Here is a 20,855-nt window from a genome sequence, read left to right as displayed (position 1 = left end):
ATTTTCTAAATAGTTTGGTAAACTATTAAACTTAGCCACAAATTCATGCAAAATGTTTTGGTTTTCTTTAATTCACAAAAATATCTCCCTTCTAAGTATCAAAAGTACAAAAGTACCTCCCTTGAAAGACATTCATCATTTAAAAATTGCTTTCAAAAATATGTTTGCTAGTAATTTTTTAAATGCTGATCCAGCTAATGCACACATTCAATCATGCACGCTTGCTGCTGTATGGAGCCAATCCAATGGTCTATCATCACACAGAATCAAACTGCCAGGGCACACCCTATAAGCTCACAGGAAAAACACATCCACTAAGACACTTTCAAGCACTTCTGCTGTTCTGCACACTTATTCAGCAGCAAGATACTAAGATATCTGTTAGCTGTAGGCAGATGACCTACAATAGGTCTGCCATAATTATCTGCAAAAGCAGTTTCAAAAGCAAAGAAAACAAAACAAATCAAAGAGATTATTCTTCTGCTTTTCTAAACTTTGAAAGTACAAACCCAAAGTCCTTTTTCCTCTCTTTTTGATAAAAACAACTGGATTTCATAACCCGAGTATCCTACTAAGGCAAACAAACTGGGATGAAAGTATTGGTAGCAGCATCTTTGGACTTCTGCAGACTTTCTTTAGAGACCTTGTAAAATAAATGCACAGCCTTTATTTGCCTTGGCAGCACAACTTGTCTTGCCATGAATGTTCATTGCTATTGCCATGAATATTCATATATATCCTATAATTAAATATAATTTGTTACTGCCCTTTTCCAAACTCCTAAGAAATGGAAATGTTAGAAGTTCTTGTACGCTCACCAAGATAATGAACTCCAGTCAGCCTCTGGTTCTCTATTGGTCTCTGGCTAACAGTGGCCTATTCAAATTTCAAAGTCTTAAAAACACATGGTGCTCTTTTTGACTACCCTTTGCTCATTACCACAGAAGGAAACCTACTGAAAACAGAGATTTTAGGTACTGTTCAGCATCTCTAAAGATATTTTGGCAGAATTCTCACTCAAGCTTCAGTTCCCTTGCACAAAACATGCAGAACTTAATTCAAGCATTTGTTACGAATGTCAAGCGTTTCAATGATCATAAAATCAATTAGGTTAGAAAAGACCTCAGAGATCACAGAATCCAACTGCTGAATATTTGACTCATTTTACAACCTTGTGGAGCTCACAGAAGGACATATTTTTGATTAATACAGTAATAAGAAACTAGTGAGTAACAAAGTTGAATACTAGTTATGGTTTATCACACTACCAGCTTCTGTGATTGCTGTTTAAAACCCAAAGGTCAAAATATTTTTTAAAGACACTAAATGATCAAGGGTTAATCTTTCCAATACTCTATCTTTAGAGAAGTATCTGTTTTCTTGTCACAAACTCTAAACTAGAAAAAAACCCCAAACAAACAACACATTCAAGAATAACACCACTCTAACACCTTTCTAGTATACAGGAAAGGATTTCCTTAATAACACTGCTACGAACCACCATAGAAGTGATGTCTGAGAATAAATTTAAAACACATATCCACAGCCTATTTAATCAAAACAGAACTTGCTTCATGAAGCATTTAATATCCAATCTCTTTGATGACCACAGATTTTCAAAACTAATTGAAAGTTTCGTCTCACCTGGCTGAAAATCTTGTGCCGTTTGACGCAGAACCTGATGAAGATGTGACATATACACTGCTGATTGATCCCTGAGCCATTTCTGTAAAACAAACAACATGCTTTTCAGGAATCCTTCCAAACACACCCATCTAATTCAGTGGAAATGCTTCATCCTTTAAAGTCCAGAAAAGGAGTCTTGCAGCCCAAACAACAAAACATATTTATGTACTATATCCAAACCAGCATAATCCAAAAAATGGCTAGTGCAAGCAACAATAAAATTTCAAAATACATTTTAAAAACCCATTTGTTTTGAAGTGAGCAAGACAGATGATTTCAGTATTCGTCATATGCTTGTACTTCACTACCTTTTGCCTTTGCAAGTGAATCAAGCATAAATACTGTTCTCTTAAAAGAATTACATACTGCAAAGATCTACTTGTGTGGCTTGATGCAAAATGTTTTGCAAAGAGCAACACTCCACTCTTTATGAATCACTACGTTATTTGCTCCCTAAGATACACTAAAAAGCAGACAAATTTGAGAACTTGACAGAAATCTTTGGAAAATTATCTGATCTAAGGTATTTTCATGTGTTTTCTTAAAGTCCTATATTAAGGAGGAAAAAAATCAACTCTTTTTGGAGTAACTAACCTGTCACATATGGTTCCAGAGCTTTAGGAACCAAACTCCTTGCAATTTTTAGGTCCTCTGCTGAACAGCTTCCAGATTCTAGCCCACAAGCCATTCCCATTCGTTTTAGTACTTCTATATCATCATGAATTTCAAAAGTATTGTCAAAATTAAATAGATATTCAAACCTGGAGAGGAAAAAAATGTCTCAATTAACTTCAACAACTTTAACTACCTTTCCATTTTCAGGAATTGCAGCATTTCAAAAGCTTTACACACAGTGTTAAGTGTGCTAGTGACACATCACATTAAGCAATCAAATTTTCAAGATTTATGTATTTGCTTGTGACTGCTTACATTCAGTTTTTATTTAGCTGGTGAAAAATACAGCTTTTTGAAGCAAAAGTGGAGAACAGCAGCCCTGAAAGTGAAATCCATTTTCAATTCCACTGGCTGCATTCCATGGTGTTCAAGACAAAGGAAAACACTGCTTGGTTAAGTAAGACAAAATGTCAAGAGAGATGCCTAGTATCTCTAGATAGCAAGTCTTAAATAAGTTATCAAATGTGAATCACTTAGTCTATTGATTAAAAGAATATATAAAACAGCTGTCTGAAGTGCATGTTCTCAATATACAAAAGGCACAAGTAAAGTAAGTTTGTATTTAATCTTTAACAAAGATACATGAACATTTATACAAACTCAGAGCTCTACTGAAGGCCAAATGGCAAATTTTGTTGGCTTACTTGTCATTTGAAATACTGCAGTCGATCACTGTCTTCTTGCTGGTGTTCACAATGATAAAAGGCAGATGGATGACAGAATTGGAAGGGGGAGGTCGGTTTGCCTGCTGCTCTGCCTGACGGTTCCGCTGGACGAGGTTCTTAAAGGCAATTTGCTAGAAAAAGCAACAGTGATAGCAAAGCATGAACGAAGCTTTTAGGATCATGTTAACAAAACTACTAAGGATTCCAGCAATGCTTGCAGAAATAAATGCAGAAAAGGACAGAGTGTTTACCATATTTCTGCATGTTAAGATGCAAGAAGAGTCACAGATCACAGTATTAAAAAAGGCAATGCAGTAAAACTTTACTGAGGAAAAAAAGAAGCACATTCTACTAACTACATCAGCACAGCTCCTTGGACAGATCTCTGGCAGAATGGAGAGAAAACAATGATTGGAAAAATAAATTTTCCCATAGCATCCTATCTCCTCTCCATTTACGCTTCCCTACTAGCTGCTGCACTCCAAAAAATGTTACTACTGAAATTAATTATACGCAAAAAATTTAATGTTTGGATTAGATTTGAGTATCTGGCATTAGGTTTCTGAATTACCCATTTAAGATTATTGACTTTAACATCTTACCAAAATTGCTTTTTACAATGGAACGTTCCTATTTTAAAAACTAGCAATTTGAATAATTAAAAACCATAGAAACTCGAGTAATAAATCATACAGTAAGCTACTGAACAAAGGAAAATATTTTTCTGGTCACAAAATCAAATTAAATAAACAATAATTAAGACCAAAATCCAAAGCCAACACAGAGACTGATAAAAATCAGGCGGCTGTCCCAGAGCTGTCTGTACTTCTGAGATTCTCATTCCTACTGTGTAGGCAACACAGCTACCCAGGAATACATTTCTATGGACCAGCAGCACAGTGTCTTGGGAAATAAACTATTGCTTCCCCAGGTGCAGTAAGGGAAATCTGGGAAGGAGTTCAGCCACAGTTTCACAGTGGTCCAGCCACTTCCACACCAGTGGCAGCAATTCTCCAGCAAGGCACAATGCAGAGCACTATGACAGACAACTTGTACAGTCACGTAATTTTATCTATGGATGCTAACACAGAAGAAAATTCTAGATGCCTGTACCTAGTTCAGTTCCTGAACCAAACTGGAAATTCAGAGGGTATGATATGAAATACTTCTCCTATCAACATAAACCCTGTTTAAACATACTTGAAACTCCAGATAAATTCATCATAACTGATGGAAGGTTGGTGGCATCCCCAATAGCAATGGCCAAGCATGGTCCCAGCTAAACTACAATGTTAAATAAAGCTGAATACACCTTCTCCTGAAATTCACCTCTAGTCTTCCTAGAAGTTCCCATCCCTCAGACTGGGACAAAACAAGAGGAATACAGATATAAGTTACCTTGCCCTATAGACAAGAGTACCTTGACTGTACCTGTAGAATGAGTTCTTGTAGCTGAGACTGTTTTTGCTTTATTCTTTCAATTCTTCTCTGTTTCTCCACCTTAAGACAGACAAAAAGGACTGGTCAGTTTGTTGGTTTTAAGTAGCATTTTATGCCAACATTTTCTCCCTTTAAAATAATTTCAGTACCAGAACAGTGGAGTTAGGAAATACAGCAATCAATCATTAAGGTTCTACACATACCTGTGAAGAAGATAAAAGCATCTTTGCAAACAGAATGTTTGAGTTATGCCTCAAAGGGTTATTGGAATTCTCTCAGAGAGGCAAAGATAGACAAAAAGGATCTATTTATGTAGAGTTTACTGACATTGGAGGTATTGGAGAAGATCCATCAAAGATGGTTAAAGACAGGAAGCTGCTATGGAGCCCAAGGTTAAGACCTCACAGTATTTAATATGTACTAAATAATAACAAAAGAGGTAAGAGACTAAAAGCTAGGAAATACACAGCTTTCTTAGTAGAAGAACTCCCCAGAGATTCCCATGGGGATTAAACTGACAGACTGTTACTCTAACAACAATCAGATTAAGGTGACAAGGTGACAGAATCTGCTGGCAATGCTGGGTTACCTGGCATAGTAAAAAGAGTTTGTCATAAAGCAAACTCAAAGTGTCTTACAGCATTTTGTGATTACATCACTTAAATTATTTCTGGTTAATATAGTGTGGTATGTGTGAGAAAACAATCTAATCCATGCACACTTTAGAAATAAAATGACATTCAGCAGAGATCTAAAATTGCAGTATCTGCAAAATCCATCAGCTCACTGTACTCTGACAGCCAAAAATTCAAATTATTAGGCAAGAAACAGAGTACCAAACAGGAATTATCACTACATTACTCTATGAAGCAGAATGTTTACATCTTGAATTCTGTAGGTCTCATGGTTCTATTTCAAGACGAGCATATGAAAGAGCAATCAGGATCATCAGTGATACAGAACAGACTTTACACAAGAGAATAATGAATAAATTAGGACTGTACTGAAAGGAGAACGAAATAATGGGGAAGAACATGAGAGAGATCCCTATACAACAATGAACAGGATGGAGAAAGTGAATAAGGAATGACTAGTTCATCATCACTTCCAATTAAAAAAAATATTCAGCAGATATCAACATATCAAGATGTTCAAAACCAAACAAAAGGTATGTCATAAGAAGCTTCTCACACACCTGAAACTCACTGCCACAAAAGTAATTTAAAAAATTAAATGAAAAATCAATTATCCGTATCAAACAAAAATTAGAATCATCCCTTTGTAGATAAGGCACCCAAACACTTTTGTTCCACTTTCCCCCTAACTTTGGCACCTTCTGACTTTTTTTGTCCTGTTGAAGGAGTTTAGACTTATTGAGAATAAATAAATACAACGTTTCATTCCATTCAGATGAACTGAATTTACTTCAGTAAACCTCAGTAACTTTATTATCCTACAAATCTCAGGCCAGTAAAAAAAACCTGTCAGAACTTACGAATCTCTTTCGGTATAAAGCATTTCACTTCCTCCCCATGACACGCAATAAGAAAGTCTGACATACTCACTTAAGAGAATTGTCACAAAAAGGTAAAAAAGGACCTGCAGCAATGGAGATGCCTATATGTACTGACCTACCTGCAACATCTATCATCACAGATCTACTGTCTGTTTGGCATCTGGAGAAAACAAATCTTCCCAACTCCTGAGTACCACTGTTGCAATGTTGGAAATACACATTAATTTTTTACTACCTCCCACTCAGAACCACTTCACATGTACTTTTAAAAGCTGTATTTTTGACATAGAAGAATTAAACAAAGACACAATTGAACAATCTGGAAGTTGAAGAGTGTGTGTTCAGTATATAAAAAATAAAATAAAAAGAGGACCATGTTGCTACCTCAGAAGATTATAGGCACACGTTGTATCAGAACATATTAAAGCTGTAAACATTTACTCAAACACAAAGCCATTGTGAAGTTCCAAATGCATATACCTCCAAATTCTGACATTCCTGAGCCGAGTTAGTAGGTAGACCAATCCATTTGATTTCCTTTTTCTCCTTAGAGATAATGTTCATGGCCATAAGGACATTTAAGGCATCATAGACACGTCGTCTAATATTCTTCTGGTCATAAGCCTGCTGTAGACACAGTGCATTAATCAAAAATATACCTGTGTCAAAAATATTTGAAAATAAACATATTACAGCAAATGGGTAAACTCAGTTAATATCTGAACTGTTTCATTTAGCAGTAGGAAAAACAGAAAAATCTCAAGAGAAATTTCTCTTCCCCCATTCAGTTCACATGTAATGGACTTCCCATATACTTACTGATTCATTTGGTGAAATGTGATTATCAGTGGTAGTGAATTCTGCAACCAACTCGTCTGCCACCTCATTGTATGAGGTGGTTCCTTTTCTCTGTACCTTCTCACAAACCTTCATAGAGAAATGACGTAAACCCTTGCCATTCTTCTCGCCTTTTTTGTTCCGCTTCCTAAATATACGTATAATATATATTTAATATATATTTTAAGAAGATTTAAACTTTGGAATATTTGATGTCTCTTTTTCAAATACAGGCACACTGCTGTCAAAAACCCAAGCCTTCCCTTTTCTTCCGCTTCTTATCCCTTACCAACCTTCTCTCCTACATTTTTTCCCCTACATTTTACAATATTTATAAACAATTCTAGTATCTTGATGCTTAAACACAATATAAATTTATTCTTTTGCCACCTTTTCTAGCCTCAGAAGAATCACAAAATCATAGAATACTTTGGGTTGGAAGCAATCTTTAAAGGTCATCTAGTCCAACCCCCCTGCACTGAGCCAGGGTATCTTCAACTCAGTGAGGTTGCCCAAAGCTCTATCCAACCTGGCCTGAATTCTTTCCAGCAGCAGACAAAAAATTAACAATTTTTGATATTACTTGATATTACTTGAAGAAATCAACAAAGAAAACCTTCCAAACTTCAAGACAAGAAGAGATAAGGGGATAAATACTAAAACATGAAAACTGAATCAGAGGAGAGAATTTTTTTGTCCTTTTTAAAATTTTTTATTTTTAAGTAGCACATAGATTGAGCATTTTCTACGCAATGTGATACTGATACTGACTGAACAGACAAAGTCTGGTATTGGTTGAACTCACTAAACATTACACTATTACTATAACACAGATTTGAAGTTATACAGTATATGAAATTGCTATTAGAACTTCAAAGTTACAAGATACAAGCAGTATAACAAAGTTTTCTGCTTTGCAAAGTTTTTAAATAAAAATTTCCTTGTAACCAGAGGGAAAATACAAATATCAACAAAATTAGTTTCAGCAAGGGGAAGTCTCAGTTCTTACATCTCATTTCACTGTATAATTCCAAAGCAGAAATCTGTTTATGAGTAACAGGTCACCAATAATAAATGTAGTCTTTTAAAGCAACTACATTTAACAAGACGCCCTTAAAAACAAGCTTGCATGAAAAAAACACACCAAAAGAATGCATTCCTTGTATTTAACACTTTTTCTCAAAAAGGACCACATTCTTATTTCAAATGACACTCTGGGATATCCTTGGTTCAATCAGAAATACACCATATTTTTCTGAAAATACACCAGCATAAGAGAAATCATAGAATCAAGTCAGATAAATTCCTGTGTCCTTTTAGGAGCTAAATTCTCTAAATGTTAATAATGTCAGAATATCTACCAGAGCTTACAGAAAATATTCTGCATTCTTTTACAAGAAATGAAGAGGCACTTATGGTGTGACTACTCCCTATTTTAGTACAGCAGACTTCAGTGGTGAAGTGCTCTTGATGAAAGGGAAAAGACTTTGGTACAACTGCTAGCCTGAGGAGTACATACACTATCACAACGCTTAAAACAAAAGTTCCAACACTTTATTAATCCCTTCTAGCTTTCATTTTGCTCACCCAGCAGACCAAGGTGAAGAATCTCCAGTCTGGTTCTGTGATGCAAAATGTGTGTTAGGTGTGTGTGGACTTCCTACCAGGATGGTATTCTGTGCTGAAGGTCTCTGAGGTGTACCGATAACCTACAGTGAAGACAAAATCATTTGGAAAATGGTAAGAATTCCAAGACATTTGTAAGTGACACAGCTGAAATTATCCAAAGACTAGTACTTTACATACTTATTTTAGGTACATCTGATTTATACACACTAGGATAAAAAACTTCTGACTACAGTAAATATAATTAGAGCACACCCCAAGATAAAAGCATTTATATTTTAACCTCCTTCAATCAAGTTTTCATGCTTGTAACACTGTTCAGCACTAACTTAGACAAGATGAAAACACACACACACTCTCCCTCCAAGGAAAATGGGGGGAAAAAGGGAGGGAAAACACACTCTATGCTACCAAATTATGTATAAGGATGCTGCAGTAAATTACAGTTAAAATATGAATATAAGAAAATCTGAAAATCAGTAAAACCAGAGAGAAAATGCAGAGCTTTTGCAAGAACTCTCTCTCCTGGTGTCAGCCTCTATCACCAGAGTCCAAACTACTGCATTAGACATGAGAAAGAATAAGGGTGAACTTTCTTCATCACTGCAGTGAGTGACATCAAATTAGGCAAACCCATTCCACTGCAAACATGTTGAGAGCACACACTTGGCTAAGCAGTCTTCCAGCCTCCATGTGAACTGTCCTGAAGATGTGGTAATTTGACCATAAGTAATATAACATACATAGAACTGTGCTCTCCTACCTCTGAAACTAGCTAAACAAAACACCCACTTTTGCAGGTGATGATTTTATCTCTGAACTGTTTAAAATGTAACTTTCTAGAAAATATAGATTACGGGGGAAAAATGATATCCTATAGATTACTCTTTTGTAGAAAGATATATCTCCTTTTTTGGGGTGCATTTACCTCCCAGTGAAAACAGCTGGTTGCATCCCTGACATCGGGTAAATGAAAAAAACATCAAACAAACCTAAACCCATAACCACCCACAAGCTTGCCATGTTTTCCTGCAGCTACATTCTGTCTGAGCAGCAAAACTTAATTTTTCTTCTGTGAGCCATCTTCAACAGTTAAGTCTCAACAAGAGTAAAATACAAAAACTGAAAATGAAACATTTCATGTGTGAAAGTTACATAGATGGTGCCAAAGGTAGGCTAGTGCCTGTAGGATGTCCCTGATTTCAGCTGTCTGGAAAGACAAACAGCTGTATTTTTTCCCAAATATTCTCTTTATGTTATGCCACCTCTCTGAGCAGGTAATGTATAAATTTGTTATATCACAGAATGACTAGCTTGGAAGAGACCTTCAAGATCATCAAGTCCAACCCATGCCTAAACACCTTAACTAAACCATGGCACCAAGTGACATATCCAGTCTTGTTCTGAACACATCCAGAGATGGTGACTCTACCACCTCCCCAGGCAGGCCATTCCAACATTTTATCACTCTTTCTGTGAAAAATTTCTTCCTAATATCCAGCCTCTATTTCCCTGATGCAGCTTGAGACTGTGTCCCATATCCACTTCTGACAGCTAGAATATCTTGGGTACTCCTTTCCAGGAGCATTGTACCACACTTGAAATGTTTCTGTCTCTTATGTAAAGCCAAATAATCTCCTCAACTGCTTTTCATAAACAAAACTTAGGATTGTAGGAAATGGCATGAGGGTGGGGAATGCTGGCACAGGACACAGTTGTGAACCTGCTCACTTTATCCCCATGAAAAAAAATACTATCAGTTCTGATGCCAACTGCTCTGGCTCACCAAATGTCTCCAAAGAGTGTGAAAACCACTCTTTGGAGTGCTATTCAAGTAAACAGATTATATGGAGAACTGAAGAAAGCTGTAAGCTGGTTTGAATTGGCAGAAGATTGCAAGAGATGATTTAACACCTTGCTTGCAGAGAGTCCCACTCTCCAATTCCCAGCCTTACTAATTCCATGAGCAGCCCCACCACTGTACCTCTAGAATTTGTATCACTCTGCAATAAGATGAAAGTCAAACCAGAACAGGGGCAATGTTGAGGAGGAGAAGATTTACAGCTGAAGAAAAAACAAACTGGCAACAGCAAACCCTGAACCTCTGCTGCACTCAGGAGAGTCCTGAAATACTCAACTCTACAAAGGAAAAAATGAAGTGTGCACAAATTCACAGGTTCATTTCTAGAGTGGGACAGAGAAGTCTGATTAACACCTACTCTACATTCAAAATCTACTCCACTGCTTTCATATGAAGAACCCCAAATATAAGACACTCTAGTTCAGATGTTTACATGTTACAGTTGCTTTCCAGAAGCTTGAGACAATTCTACTCAGATCTCTGAATTCTGATTTTGATTACTGAAAGAATTACTATAATCTATGTATTATCTATTGCATTATAAGATTCCTTATATCATCTAATTTCTTATATCTCACACAAAGCTCAAAATAAGTATTTCAGCAAAAGAATATTTAAATTAAGCACTAAAATATAGTTATGCTTTCAATTTTATTCCACCTAGGTCAAATCTCTGTAAAAATGTGTTTATGGACTTCATTCACATTTCCCTATGCCAGATTTCAGAGCAGAATCTGAAAGACACTGATTTTAAATGGCAAGACTAACAAAATGTAAAGCCACCTGAACAGTGAGGTAACTTCATGTTCATTTGTGAGTCACCTTTGAACTTCTTTACACAATACATACTTTAACCTAAGTATACTAAAATTAGAAACAAACTTAGATTATCTGCTCATGACCAGTGATACAGACTACCAGGCTACTTCAGATTCGCTGCACGTGTAAACAATAGGACAAGCAAAAAAACCAAATAAATTACCAAACAAACAAAATACACAAACAAAACCCCAAAACAAACAAAAACCCCAACAAAAAACAAACAAACAAAAACCAACAACAACAACAACAAAAAACCAACAAAAAAACCCCACATCCCACAAAGAAACAAACCAAAAAAACCCCACAAAGTCTCCTTACCACTTGTTGTGCAATGTTGACATTAGACTGTCCAAATGTTTTTGGCAGGAGCTGTTTTCCAATTGTATTTACTGTAGAAGGATGAACAGCCAATAGAGAAACAACCCCTAAAACAAATACAAGCAGAGAGCTTCAGGTCAGCACATTGTATTATTTTAGCAAATAGTCTCATCTATACTACCAATGCATATTAATGCAAACTACCCCTGAAACACATAGCCTATATAAATCTAGCATTTACACATTTGAAGCATAGAAAGATATTAAAATTCACAGTATATTCTCTCAAACTTTCTTCTATGAAACCTTACAGGTTTCTGCTTGTCACTGCTTTAATATGTTTTAATTCCTTGTATTCCAATTTTTCTCTTAAAGCAGAGTAATAGAGACAACCACCATATAACAAAAAGCATAATCCTCTCTTCTATCCTTACACTTTGTGGCTACTGAAATCATTTTCAGTACCGCCTGACAAACATGCCCAATGCCATAGCATATGGCATAGCCTTCTGAAACAAGCTGATCTACAGGAGATAAAATTGGCTGGAACAGGCCTTTCCAGGAGAATATTCCCAACTTTCCTCTAAGTGCTCCTTCCCAGCTGAAAGCACGGAATTAAAGAACAAACAATCCCAAGAATCCATTTTTTCAGAAAAATACATGCAAACTCAGCAGACCAACCCTGGAGCAAAGGCTGTTCTCTCTCCCTGTTCATACCCTATACACAATCAGCACTAGTAGGTAAAGCACGTTTTAAGCCATGTAAAAGATAAATCAACTACAAAAGTAACCACCCAGGCATCAGCTAGCAGTTTGATGTTCCATGATATAGTTCAGTGGAAAGAACCCCAAACCCACCTATTCAAAACAAACAAAAAACTCCCCAACCAGCAACAAAACAGAGCAAAGAAAAAAGAAGCAACAAAGACTGACTACAGTAAGAAAATGATGAACAATGCAGCCTTAAAATACTAGAGACTTTTTTGCCAAATCAATTGTCAAGTGGTAGTCAGGTTTAGCAGCTGTTTCTCTGAGATGACTTTTAAAGAGGCCAATGGGGTCAGAAGGACTTTGGTACAACTCTCATTCGTCTCTTTTCTTCCCATTGTCCAAAAGAGAAACAATAAATAAGCCTTTTTACAAGGGTTGTATCAGGAGGGCTGTAACTGGTCCTTGATGCCCATCATCCCTCTTTACACATTCAGGAAGTCTACAGGAAATCTGAGGACAATTCAAATCTTCTTTAAGCCCTTGCTTTCCAGAAGGCTGATATTTCCCAGCTGCTATTACCACACCATGTCAGTGATAGCTTCACTTAAAAATTTACTCTCAGTGATCACTCTATTCCCAAACAGGATGCAGCAGCAGGTCCTTCTTCCATTATTAACCAGCTTCCCAGTGCTCTTTCAGAAAGTCTGCAGCTACCCAGTTTGTAATGTAAGTCTGTTATACCTTCCTGTCCCTCCAAGTACATGCATCACTATCATGACCGGAATTGTGTTTGTTCTTCCTCTCTGTGGAATACAATAAATCAATATAAACTACCCTGCCTAGTAGTGCTTGTGTAGCTTCTTCTCTCAGCTTCCTGGAGTTTTTTTTTAAACTTCTCCTCACTGCTTTAAAAAATTCAGTGCAATGTGAAGACTGTATTTCCAGTATAAAAGACTGCTTTCCAAGGTTAAGACATCTCAACTATTTGATATCTCAGAATCACAGAATAGTCTGAGTTGGAACGGACTCACAAGGATTATCAATTCCAACTCTTGAGTGAATGGCCTTTATAGGAATCAAACCCCAACCCTGGCACTATGAGCACCATGCTTTAACCAACCCTCCCTTACCACTGATGGTCATTGTTGCCCATGTGTTCTACTTCTGCCCTTTCTTTTGCAGATGACAGGCATCCACCCACTACCAAGGAATGTACTATGTTATTTATAGCTTGTTTACTGTTTCATTCCCTGCTCCTTTCCAAGTAATTCTCAAAATTCCCCACCAAACACTGATACCACATTTTCATTAATATAACCTTCGATGACTTCAAGACCTTTCTTCAGTGCTAATAGTTCATTTGAGATACCCATTGTACCAAGTTCAGTTTTCACCAATTATTAACCCATGGGAGGACCATCCCATTCTATCACGCCTTAGTTTAACAGGCTGATTAAGGACCTTGATAATCAATTTTTTTTATTATTTTTAAGAAATCCAAGGACATAATTCTGATTAGATAATCCTTATCCACATGGTTGTTGACTCTTTCAAAGCATGACTTTGAAAAGAAATAACTGCAGACCCTGCCTTTTCCCCTCCCTCTAGAAAAGCCCTGTTGAAGGCCACTATCACATCTGTCCGCACATGTATTGCTTCTCTGTTAGGTGCTCAGCTGGGCTGCCACAGAAGTCTGACTTACTTATCTGCCATTATCTGAGCCCTTCACAAATCAATCAGTGCAGGCTATGCTGCTCTCTTTCTTTCTGGTACTATATAAATTATACACACACTGAGTTAGAAGGATAGAAGTACCATTGCTAGCTCCTTTCAGAATTCAAAGGTAGACAGTTTTCTATAATGAGTGCTACCCATTCACATTATGAGTTTTTCTCTACAACTACTTCCAAATAGCACTTCAGTAGGACAACTTCATAAAGAACAATACTCCCATAAGACCCTCTAATCTTCAGATCACTCAAAAGACATAATTATTCTGGTATGTTTAAAAATAAAATAATTCTTTATGTTATCATGTTGTTCATTAAAAAATTTAGGCAGTCAGCGAAGACAAAAATGTTGTGCCAGTGTCAGTCGACACAAGAGCAGAGGTTGGGGTCAGTGGTTAGGAAGCAGATGCTCAGGAAAGCATCAGGGGCCTGGGCAGACAATAAGCTCTGTGTGACCCAGAGGTGCTCCCCCTATGCTAACAAAGACTTAACCACATCCTGGGCTGCATTTGGAAGCGTATAACAGTAAGTGATTGTTCCTTTTTCTTTCAGCACTCCTTACACTGTCCCTGGATGACTCTGCTCAGTTTTGGGGCCCAAGGTGCAAGAGAGGCACTGGCAAACAGGAGAGAGTGCAGCAAGAAGACACCAGTGTGCCTCGGGTACTGGAATATATCCTGCACAAGGAGAAGCTCAGGGAGCTTGGTGCATTCAGCCTCTGGAAGAGGTTAAAGTGGAGCAAGGGGTGTTGTATGCAGAAATCACTGCCTTCAACTATTAAAGGGAAGTATAGAGATGACAGAGGAGAGAACAAAAGGAAAAGAAGGAACAGTCACAAGTTGTTACATGGCAAATTCCAGCCAGGGAAATTGCCAAAGGCAGTGCACAGCAACAGGGTGCATAGGAGATTCCTTGGTAATACACAGCAAAACAAAAGAACTGAAGGCTCTGTGCATCAAAGCTGATCCTGCTTTGAAAGTAAGGTTTATTAGACGGCTTCCAGCCTCCTGTTATTAATAATTTTATTTTCTGAAAAGAAATAGCTACCTTGCAACTAAAACATCCATGGGAAGGAAAGCACACACACTATGTTTCTTTAATTTTTTTAATTATGCTAACATTTCCTGCAGGGCTGTGCCAGAGTTATTTGTGCAACTGAGCCAACCTGGCTCTAAACAGAAACTACAAGGTTCATCTTTCTGTACAGCACAAACTGACTGGCAAGGAAACATAAATGTAAGTGAAAGAATAGTAACACAAGCACCACTGTTCAAAGCAAAGTCAACTTATAAAAGCTATCATGAGTATAACTGCTCAATTATACAGACAACAATACTTTTAAGAGGATATTTTCAATGTCTCTGTCCAAGTGCATTCTATTTTCTCATTTGCCTCACATGCAAACATTTTACTCATATTCATCTGCATTTTCAAAGGCTCATAGTATGTGGGAGGTTTTTGTTTGTTAAATACAAGCAAAAGTAATTTTGTCAGCTTAGATTTGCAAGTGACTGGCAGCTCAGTTTCTCAAATAAATCTTGCTACTAATTCATTAATTACTGTTACACAGCAATCACTGCAATCCCTACAATCCTGTATTTTGTAGACAACATACAGTGTACATAACAGCATGTAAAAAAAAAACAAGTTTGCGAACAGTTTTACTGGCATCAACTCTTCTTCCTTTTCAAAACAAATTAATACTGCTAGTACTGATGCATCTTTTTTTCCCCCTTAAAGACTTCGAGAACCACAGGAAATGCCATTTAGAGCAGAAAAAAAGCAATGTATACAGAAGGATATAACTACTACTACTACTACTGCTTACATTCTCAGTGTCACAAATGTTTGGAAAACTACTTTTAATAACTTATAAGCAATCATTAAACCTAAAGGGAAGTAGAACTTCATCAGTATGATGTTCCAGAATACCTCCAAATACAAGATAATGATGCAGGTGGAATCAAGGAGTAATGGCATAAAAATTTGCAGATCAAAAGAAGCAACACTCTAACAAAACCTGTTATTTATCTGTCTATAAACAAATAAGTGCTCTCTTTGCTTACTGGTTAACTGGGCCTTTGCTTGCATTTAAAAACAAACCAAAGAGTTTTACCAAAAAGAAGAAATCCCTTGCAGAATTTTGACAGTGTAAAGGACAGGTGATGCAGTTAATTAAGAACATTTTAAAAATCTTAAGATGACATAGAAAAAAGACCATATTAAAGGAACAAGTGCCCTCTGCAGACAGTGAGGTGGATCTCCTGAAAAGCTGACTGCTCCAGTTCCTGAAACAGTAGTGACTCTGAATTTGGTGTTCAGGATAGAGAGGATGGGCTGAAGTACTCCTTGCCTCAGGAGCAGAAATCTCATTCATTCTAGATACTCAACCATCTTCTGAATAATTTGCCTTTATGTTTTCTTTACTTTAGAAAAAGAGAGCAGTCCACAGAAAAGCAACTCAGTTCCCTTGTAATGCAGTCTCTAACAAACTACGTTCTGTCATAAAATAGAGGTGACAATTGTATCCTGGGAGCTGATTCCCCACATGTCACTCCTGTGACATTGCAGTTGTTAACATCTCTGTCAGGAACACCATAGATATTTCATGTTATTTTATTAGTTAGTTATATGCTAATTTTCAGAAAATACAGAATTCTTTTTAAGGGTCTCTGTGTGACAACACACTGTCTCCAGTTGTGTGCCAAGCCAAGTAAAAGCACCTCTACTTACTGAACAAGCCATACCATCATGTTATACAGCAATTCTGAACTTTTGTACAGAAATCCATGTTTCCCAGTGTGTAGTACTCACTCACAACTCAGACTTCTATGTGATTCTTGCCATCTTTATATATGACTAGTACTAGTTTAGCTATTATATTACAAACCAGCTTTTTCCAAGTCTTTGTTGAAATAAACTGGTGTCTACTTTTAGACTTTCCAAAATTCCATTTCTACTTCCAGAAATAGTTTTATTTCCTTAGCTTGACTTTAGACAGTATTAGTTGGATTTACCTCAACTGCAGTAATATAGATTTTATAACCAATTTCAAGCATCTGTTTGCTGAAGCATAACTCATGGGGTTCTGAAATTAATCTCTTGGTCTATTCCAGAGGAACAATTCCAGTCACTGTTAAAAATCAAGGAGTATGAATTTTCAAGTAACAGTAACAATAACATTACTCTGCAAGTTTCTTGTCATATAAATAAAAAGAACAAAACAATCTTATAGTTAGGCAGTGTTGAAATACAAGTCTAAACATACCTTAAAATTTTACATTTAAAATTTCAGATTTTACAAATTTGAAATGTAAATATAATTAGCCTATAAATTGTGAACCCTTTTTAAAAGTGTAAGCAGTGAAAGGAGTTAGAGACATACCTTACAAGCATTTTCTGGTTCCATACCAATAATGCCACCTACTGGCATAAGAGAGAATATCCAACTTTTTTTTCTGAGTAACTTTTAAACTAAGAGCTTTAATTTCAACACAATATTAATACAACTGGTTACTTTTTCCCTCACACTCATCTGAAGCAAATAATTTCTTTCATCCAAATTTCTCCACAAGTGAGGGGCATGAGTAGACTTGAATAGTGTTCTATTTAATACTTAAATATCAACACTCATCTCAATATGGCAAGGGCCAGAATGGAACAGTTTTCTTCAAAATGTAACCTCCAGAAACAGCAAAATTTCTCAGTTTCTAAAATTCATTGCCAAATAATCAATAGAAAACACAAACTCATAAGGAAGTTTTACTAGTTCAGATCCTATTAAAAATTCTTTCTATCCTTCCAAACCATATGTATTTGCTAACTCTCAAAATTAATTAGCCAGTTGGAAACCACCTTCCTGGTTACCAAGGAAAACAAACCTTTCACAGTAATACTGTTTTTTCAGGGCTATATGGAGTGTTACACTCCAGTAACAGTACACAGGGGTATCAGAAAACATGGGCAAATTTACAGGCAACTTCTTCTGGAGTCTGCACAAGCAAACACAAGCTGCCATCTCATCTCTACCACAAATAGGCTGATACCTCTTACTTCACACTAGAGATGGTTTTGAAGCAATACATTTTTAGAGCATTTTCTAGAAAGGTATTTTATGTGCATGACTAATTTATTCAAAATTGCATGCATTACTTATTATAAACAAACCTTCGTGGAGTTGTTGTTTGGGTTTTTTGGAGCTTGTTATGTTTTTATTTGGGGCTTTTTATATACTGTTTTCTTCTCTTAAAACAAATAAAGTCTGTCTCTGCTTTAAAACACAAATCCTAATCTGGAGTTCATGGCTGAGACCAGTCTTTCTGAGATCAGTCTCTCCATGAGATACTGGAAGCTTGCCCCCATTGCTAAAGCAAAAAGCTTTTCTACACTGGAAACCTGTTTCTGTCAGCAGACATCAATGAACAGTCAGAGAATGACTGTATGGATAAGACTTGCATGCAGAGATTATTCTGTAACATACCCTCTCTATCTGATTCCAAATCTGTAGGACTTTTTGAGCAAGAGGTTTTTCAGCATAACTGTTCAGCAAGATGGTGATGTTCCCTCTTTATTATTCATCTAAGAAACAACAGCAACATAACCCTACCACCAAAACTCAAGTCTGAAAAGAGCTTATCCAGTTACCATATTTCTGTCAGTACAGATTAAAAATTTACAGAAGCTCATTCACAGCCCATTTTGAAAGCATTGCAACAAATCTACTCAGGTTGTGAGAACTTTTGCATCATAACTGATTTTGACCAGAAGAGCCAACCTTTGCTTATCTCTCCTACTTGAGTCATATACCTTATAGTCATATACCACTTAGTCACGTACCTTATAGACTGCAGACCACAATGTTGCAGAACAGTTTCAGCAACAATATTCTGCTCTTTCTCTTTAACCCTGTTTTTGCAAGCATGTCCTTATGACCCAGCACACAAGTAATTTTTTGTCCTCTACCATCCCCCTAAAACCTTTATTCCTCTGACAGCTGAACTCCTCCTCCTTTCACATCTGGCTAGCAACAAGTAGAAACTGAAGCAAGTAACAGATTTCTTGTTGGATTTTCTTCTCAATTCACCGAGTTTCAAAGCTGGACTTTTCCAAAACTATGATGGAATGCACCCTCTGGTACTACTAATCCAATGACTTTGAATGCTGTAGGAGCAATAAGAAGAATGAACTTCAAAAAGTAGCCAGGCTCCTGCATTCTCCCTCAAGAGCCTGCCCCATTACTGTTGTCAAGGGCAGCAGATTGGGCTAAACAAACCCCTCATCTGAATAGGGAGATTCAACCCCACAACCAATATCAATCATGCAATGTACTCTCAATCTCTTCTTGTGATTGACTTGCAACTTCCAGAAAAGAAATATAAAGAAAAATACAAAATTTCTTCCCTTAAAAGAAATACAAATCCAAGGGGGAAGATGAAGAAAAAAACAAAACAAAAACCCAAACAAACAAACAAACACATCAAAAAGACCTTTTAATGTTGACCACCAGATAAGAACATAAAGATTTTTTCCCTAACCACCTTCAACTCCCCCTAAAAAGTATACCAGATACACTTCTGCTACCCTATGGAAAACTTACTCCATGCTTGCTCTGGACTGAATCCTCTCCATCATGAAATTAAGAGAAATTTTGCACAGATTTTAAGAAATAGCAGAGGACAGCACTTTGTTGATATAATGGCATGCAATGCAGACAGCTACTTTTAGAGAGAGTGTAGTTGTCAACATCAACATTTAAAGACTGCACAAAACCCTCTAAAAATTATAAAAAGGTGGCAAAGGAAAAAAGTACTACTTTAGTGAATGAATCCTGATACATATCTGAGTACTTTAGTGACAAATATTTGCAAGTTTAAGCTTGGATTAAAACTACAGAGCCTGCACATGAAACACAGACAAGCTAGAGACAAGACCCACAAACTGATGAAGCTAAGAGATATAGCTGTTTCTTCTCAATATTAAGAATTAGTAACTGTCTATTAACTTCACAGAACTCCCCTAAAAGCAATGAGCTGCAGAAATGGGCTGAGGATAGTTCAGTTTGCTGTGTTATACATTGAGAGTAGACAGCTTGACTCTCAAACTGGACAAAGTGCAGGGCTATAATAAACTATTTAATAACATGAATTTATTTACAAAATTCTATAAGCAATAAAATGCCCTCCAATTTGAGCAGTTCTACTTAAAGAGCTACGTAATAATGGAAGAGCCATATTTCCAGTTCTTGCTGTCTAGACTGCACTGTTTTGACTAGATCTTCACTGACTGCAACAGGGTCTAGGATGCCTATGTGGGTGTAAAATGTACCCTCCTCGAGTATGTGCCCTGCAAAAAGTCACTGTTACTGCCCACAGGGTTAGGACATACAATACAGTACAGCTGTTAAGGATCAGGTACCTACTTGCACACTTGTCTAGCTCAGGGGGGTGTGACTGTGTTTACAGAAATACACCTCTGCCAGTTAATACCTGTCTTTACTCGACTCTTAGTGCCCCCTCCACCAAATGCACAACAGGACAGGTATGTGGGATACCCCCCTTCTGTAAAGCAATGTATATTTTAGACATGTCCAAGAGTCTAGGGAGATGCCAATAAAATACCTGCTGTACCTAGTGGTGGTGACAGAAGCTAAATGGTTTCCTGGAATGGTATACAAAATACTAGAGCAGTAATACTAAAGGAGTTCACCTGAACTGGACTACAGGTTAATCTGGGAGTACTGGAGTATTCCAACAATGCTTAAATGCTTAAAGCCAGTAGATTAGTCAACAGTAAGGTTTACAGACAGCTGATGACTGTGCTAATATAAATTTCACCTTACTTCATACAGCCTATCAAAGGACATCATCTGTCACACACAAGAATAAAGCAGACTGTTATTATTTGGAAGCAACAACAAAGAAAAATTGCCAGTTCACCAAAATATATTGTGAGGTGCCTATGAACCAAAC

General features: G+C 36.9%; 1 protein-coding gene across 3 annotated transcripts in view; it reads right to left on the bottom strand.

Annotated features, from left to right (window-relative positions):
- Positions 1 to 20,855, bottom strand: part of TFDP1 (transcription factor Dp-1) — a 37,851-nt gene that overhangs the window by 1,611 nt on the left and 15,385 nt on the right. For 2 of the 3 annotated variants that reach the window (XM_036387314.2, XM_036387304.2), the window contains exons 4-11: positions 11,447 to 11,553; positions 8,407 to 8,528; positions 6,802 to 6,967; positions 6,463 to 6,609; positions 4,458 to 4,526; positions 3,006 to 3,157; positions 2,281 to 2,447; positions 1,645 to 1,726 (exon numbers count right to left, since the gene is read on the bottom strand). In XM_036387314.2, the coding sequence (XP_036243207.1) occupies positions 1,645 to 1,726; positions 2,281 to 2,447; positions 3,006 to 3,157; positions 4,458 to 4,526; positions 6,463 to 6,609; positions 6,802 to 6,967; positions 8,407 to 8,528; positions 11,447 to 11,553 (1,012 nt within the window). The remainder of the gene's footprint in view (positions 1 to 1,644; positions 1,727 to 2,280; positions 2,448 to 3,005; positions 3,158 to 4,457; positions 4,527 to 6,462; positions 6,610 to 6,801; positions 6,968 to 8,406; positions 8,529 to 11,446; positions 11,554 to 20,855) is intronic. The other variant, XM_036387321.2, reaches the window with a different exon arrangement.

The sequence above is a fragment of the Molothrus ater genome, chromosome 2 (assembly GCF_012460135.2).
Source record: "Molothrus ater isolate BHLD 08-10-18 breed brown headed cowbird chromosome 2, BPBGC_Mater_1.1, whole genome shotgun sequence".
Lineage (NCBI taxonomy): Eukaryota > Metazoa > Chordata > Aves > Passeriformes > Icteridae > Molothrus > Molothrus ater.
This window is presented reverse-complemented; position numbering and strand designations above follow the sequence as displayed.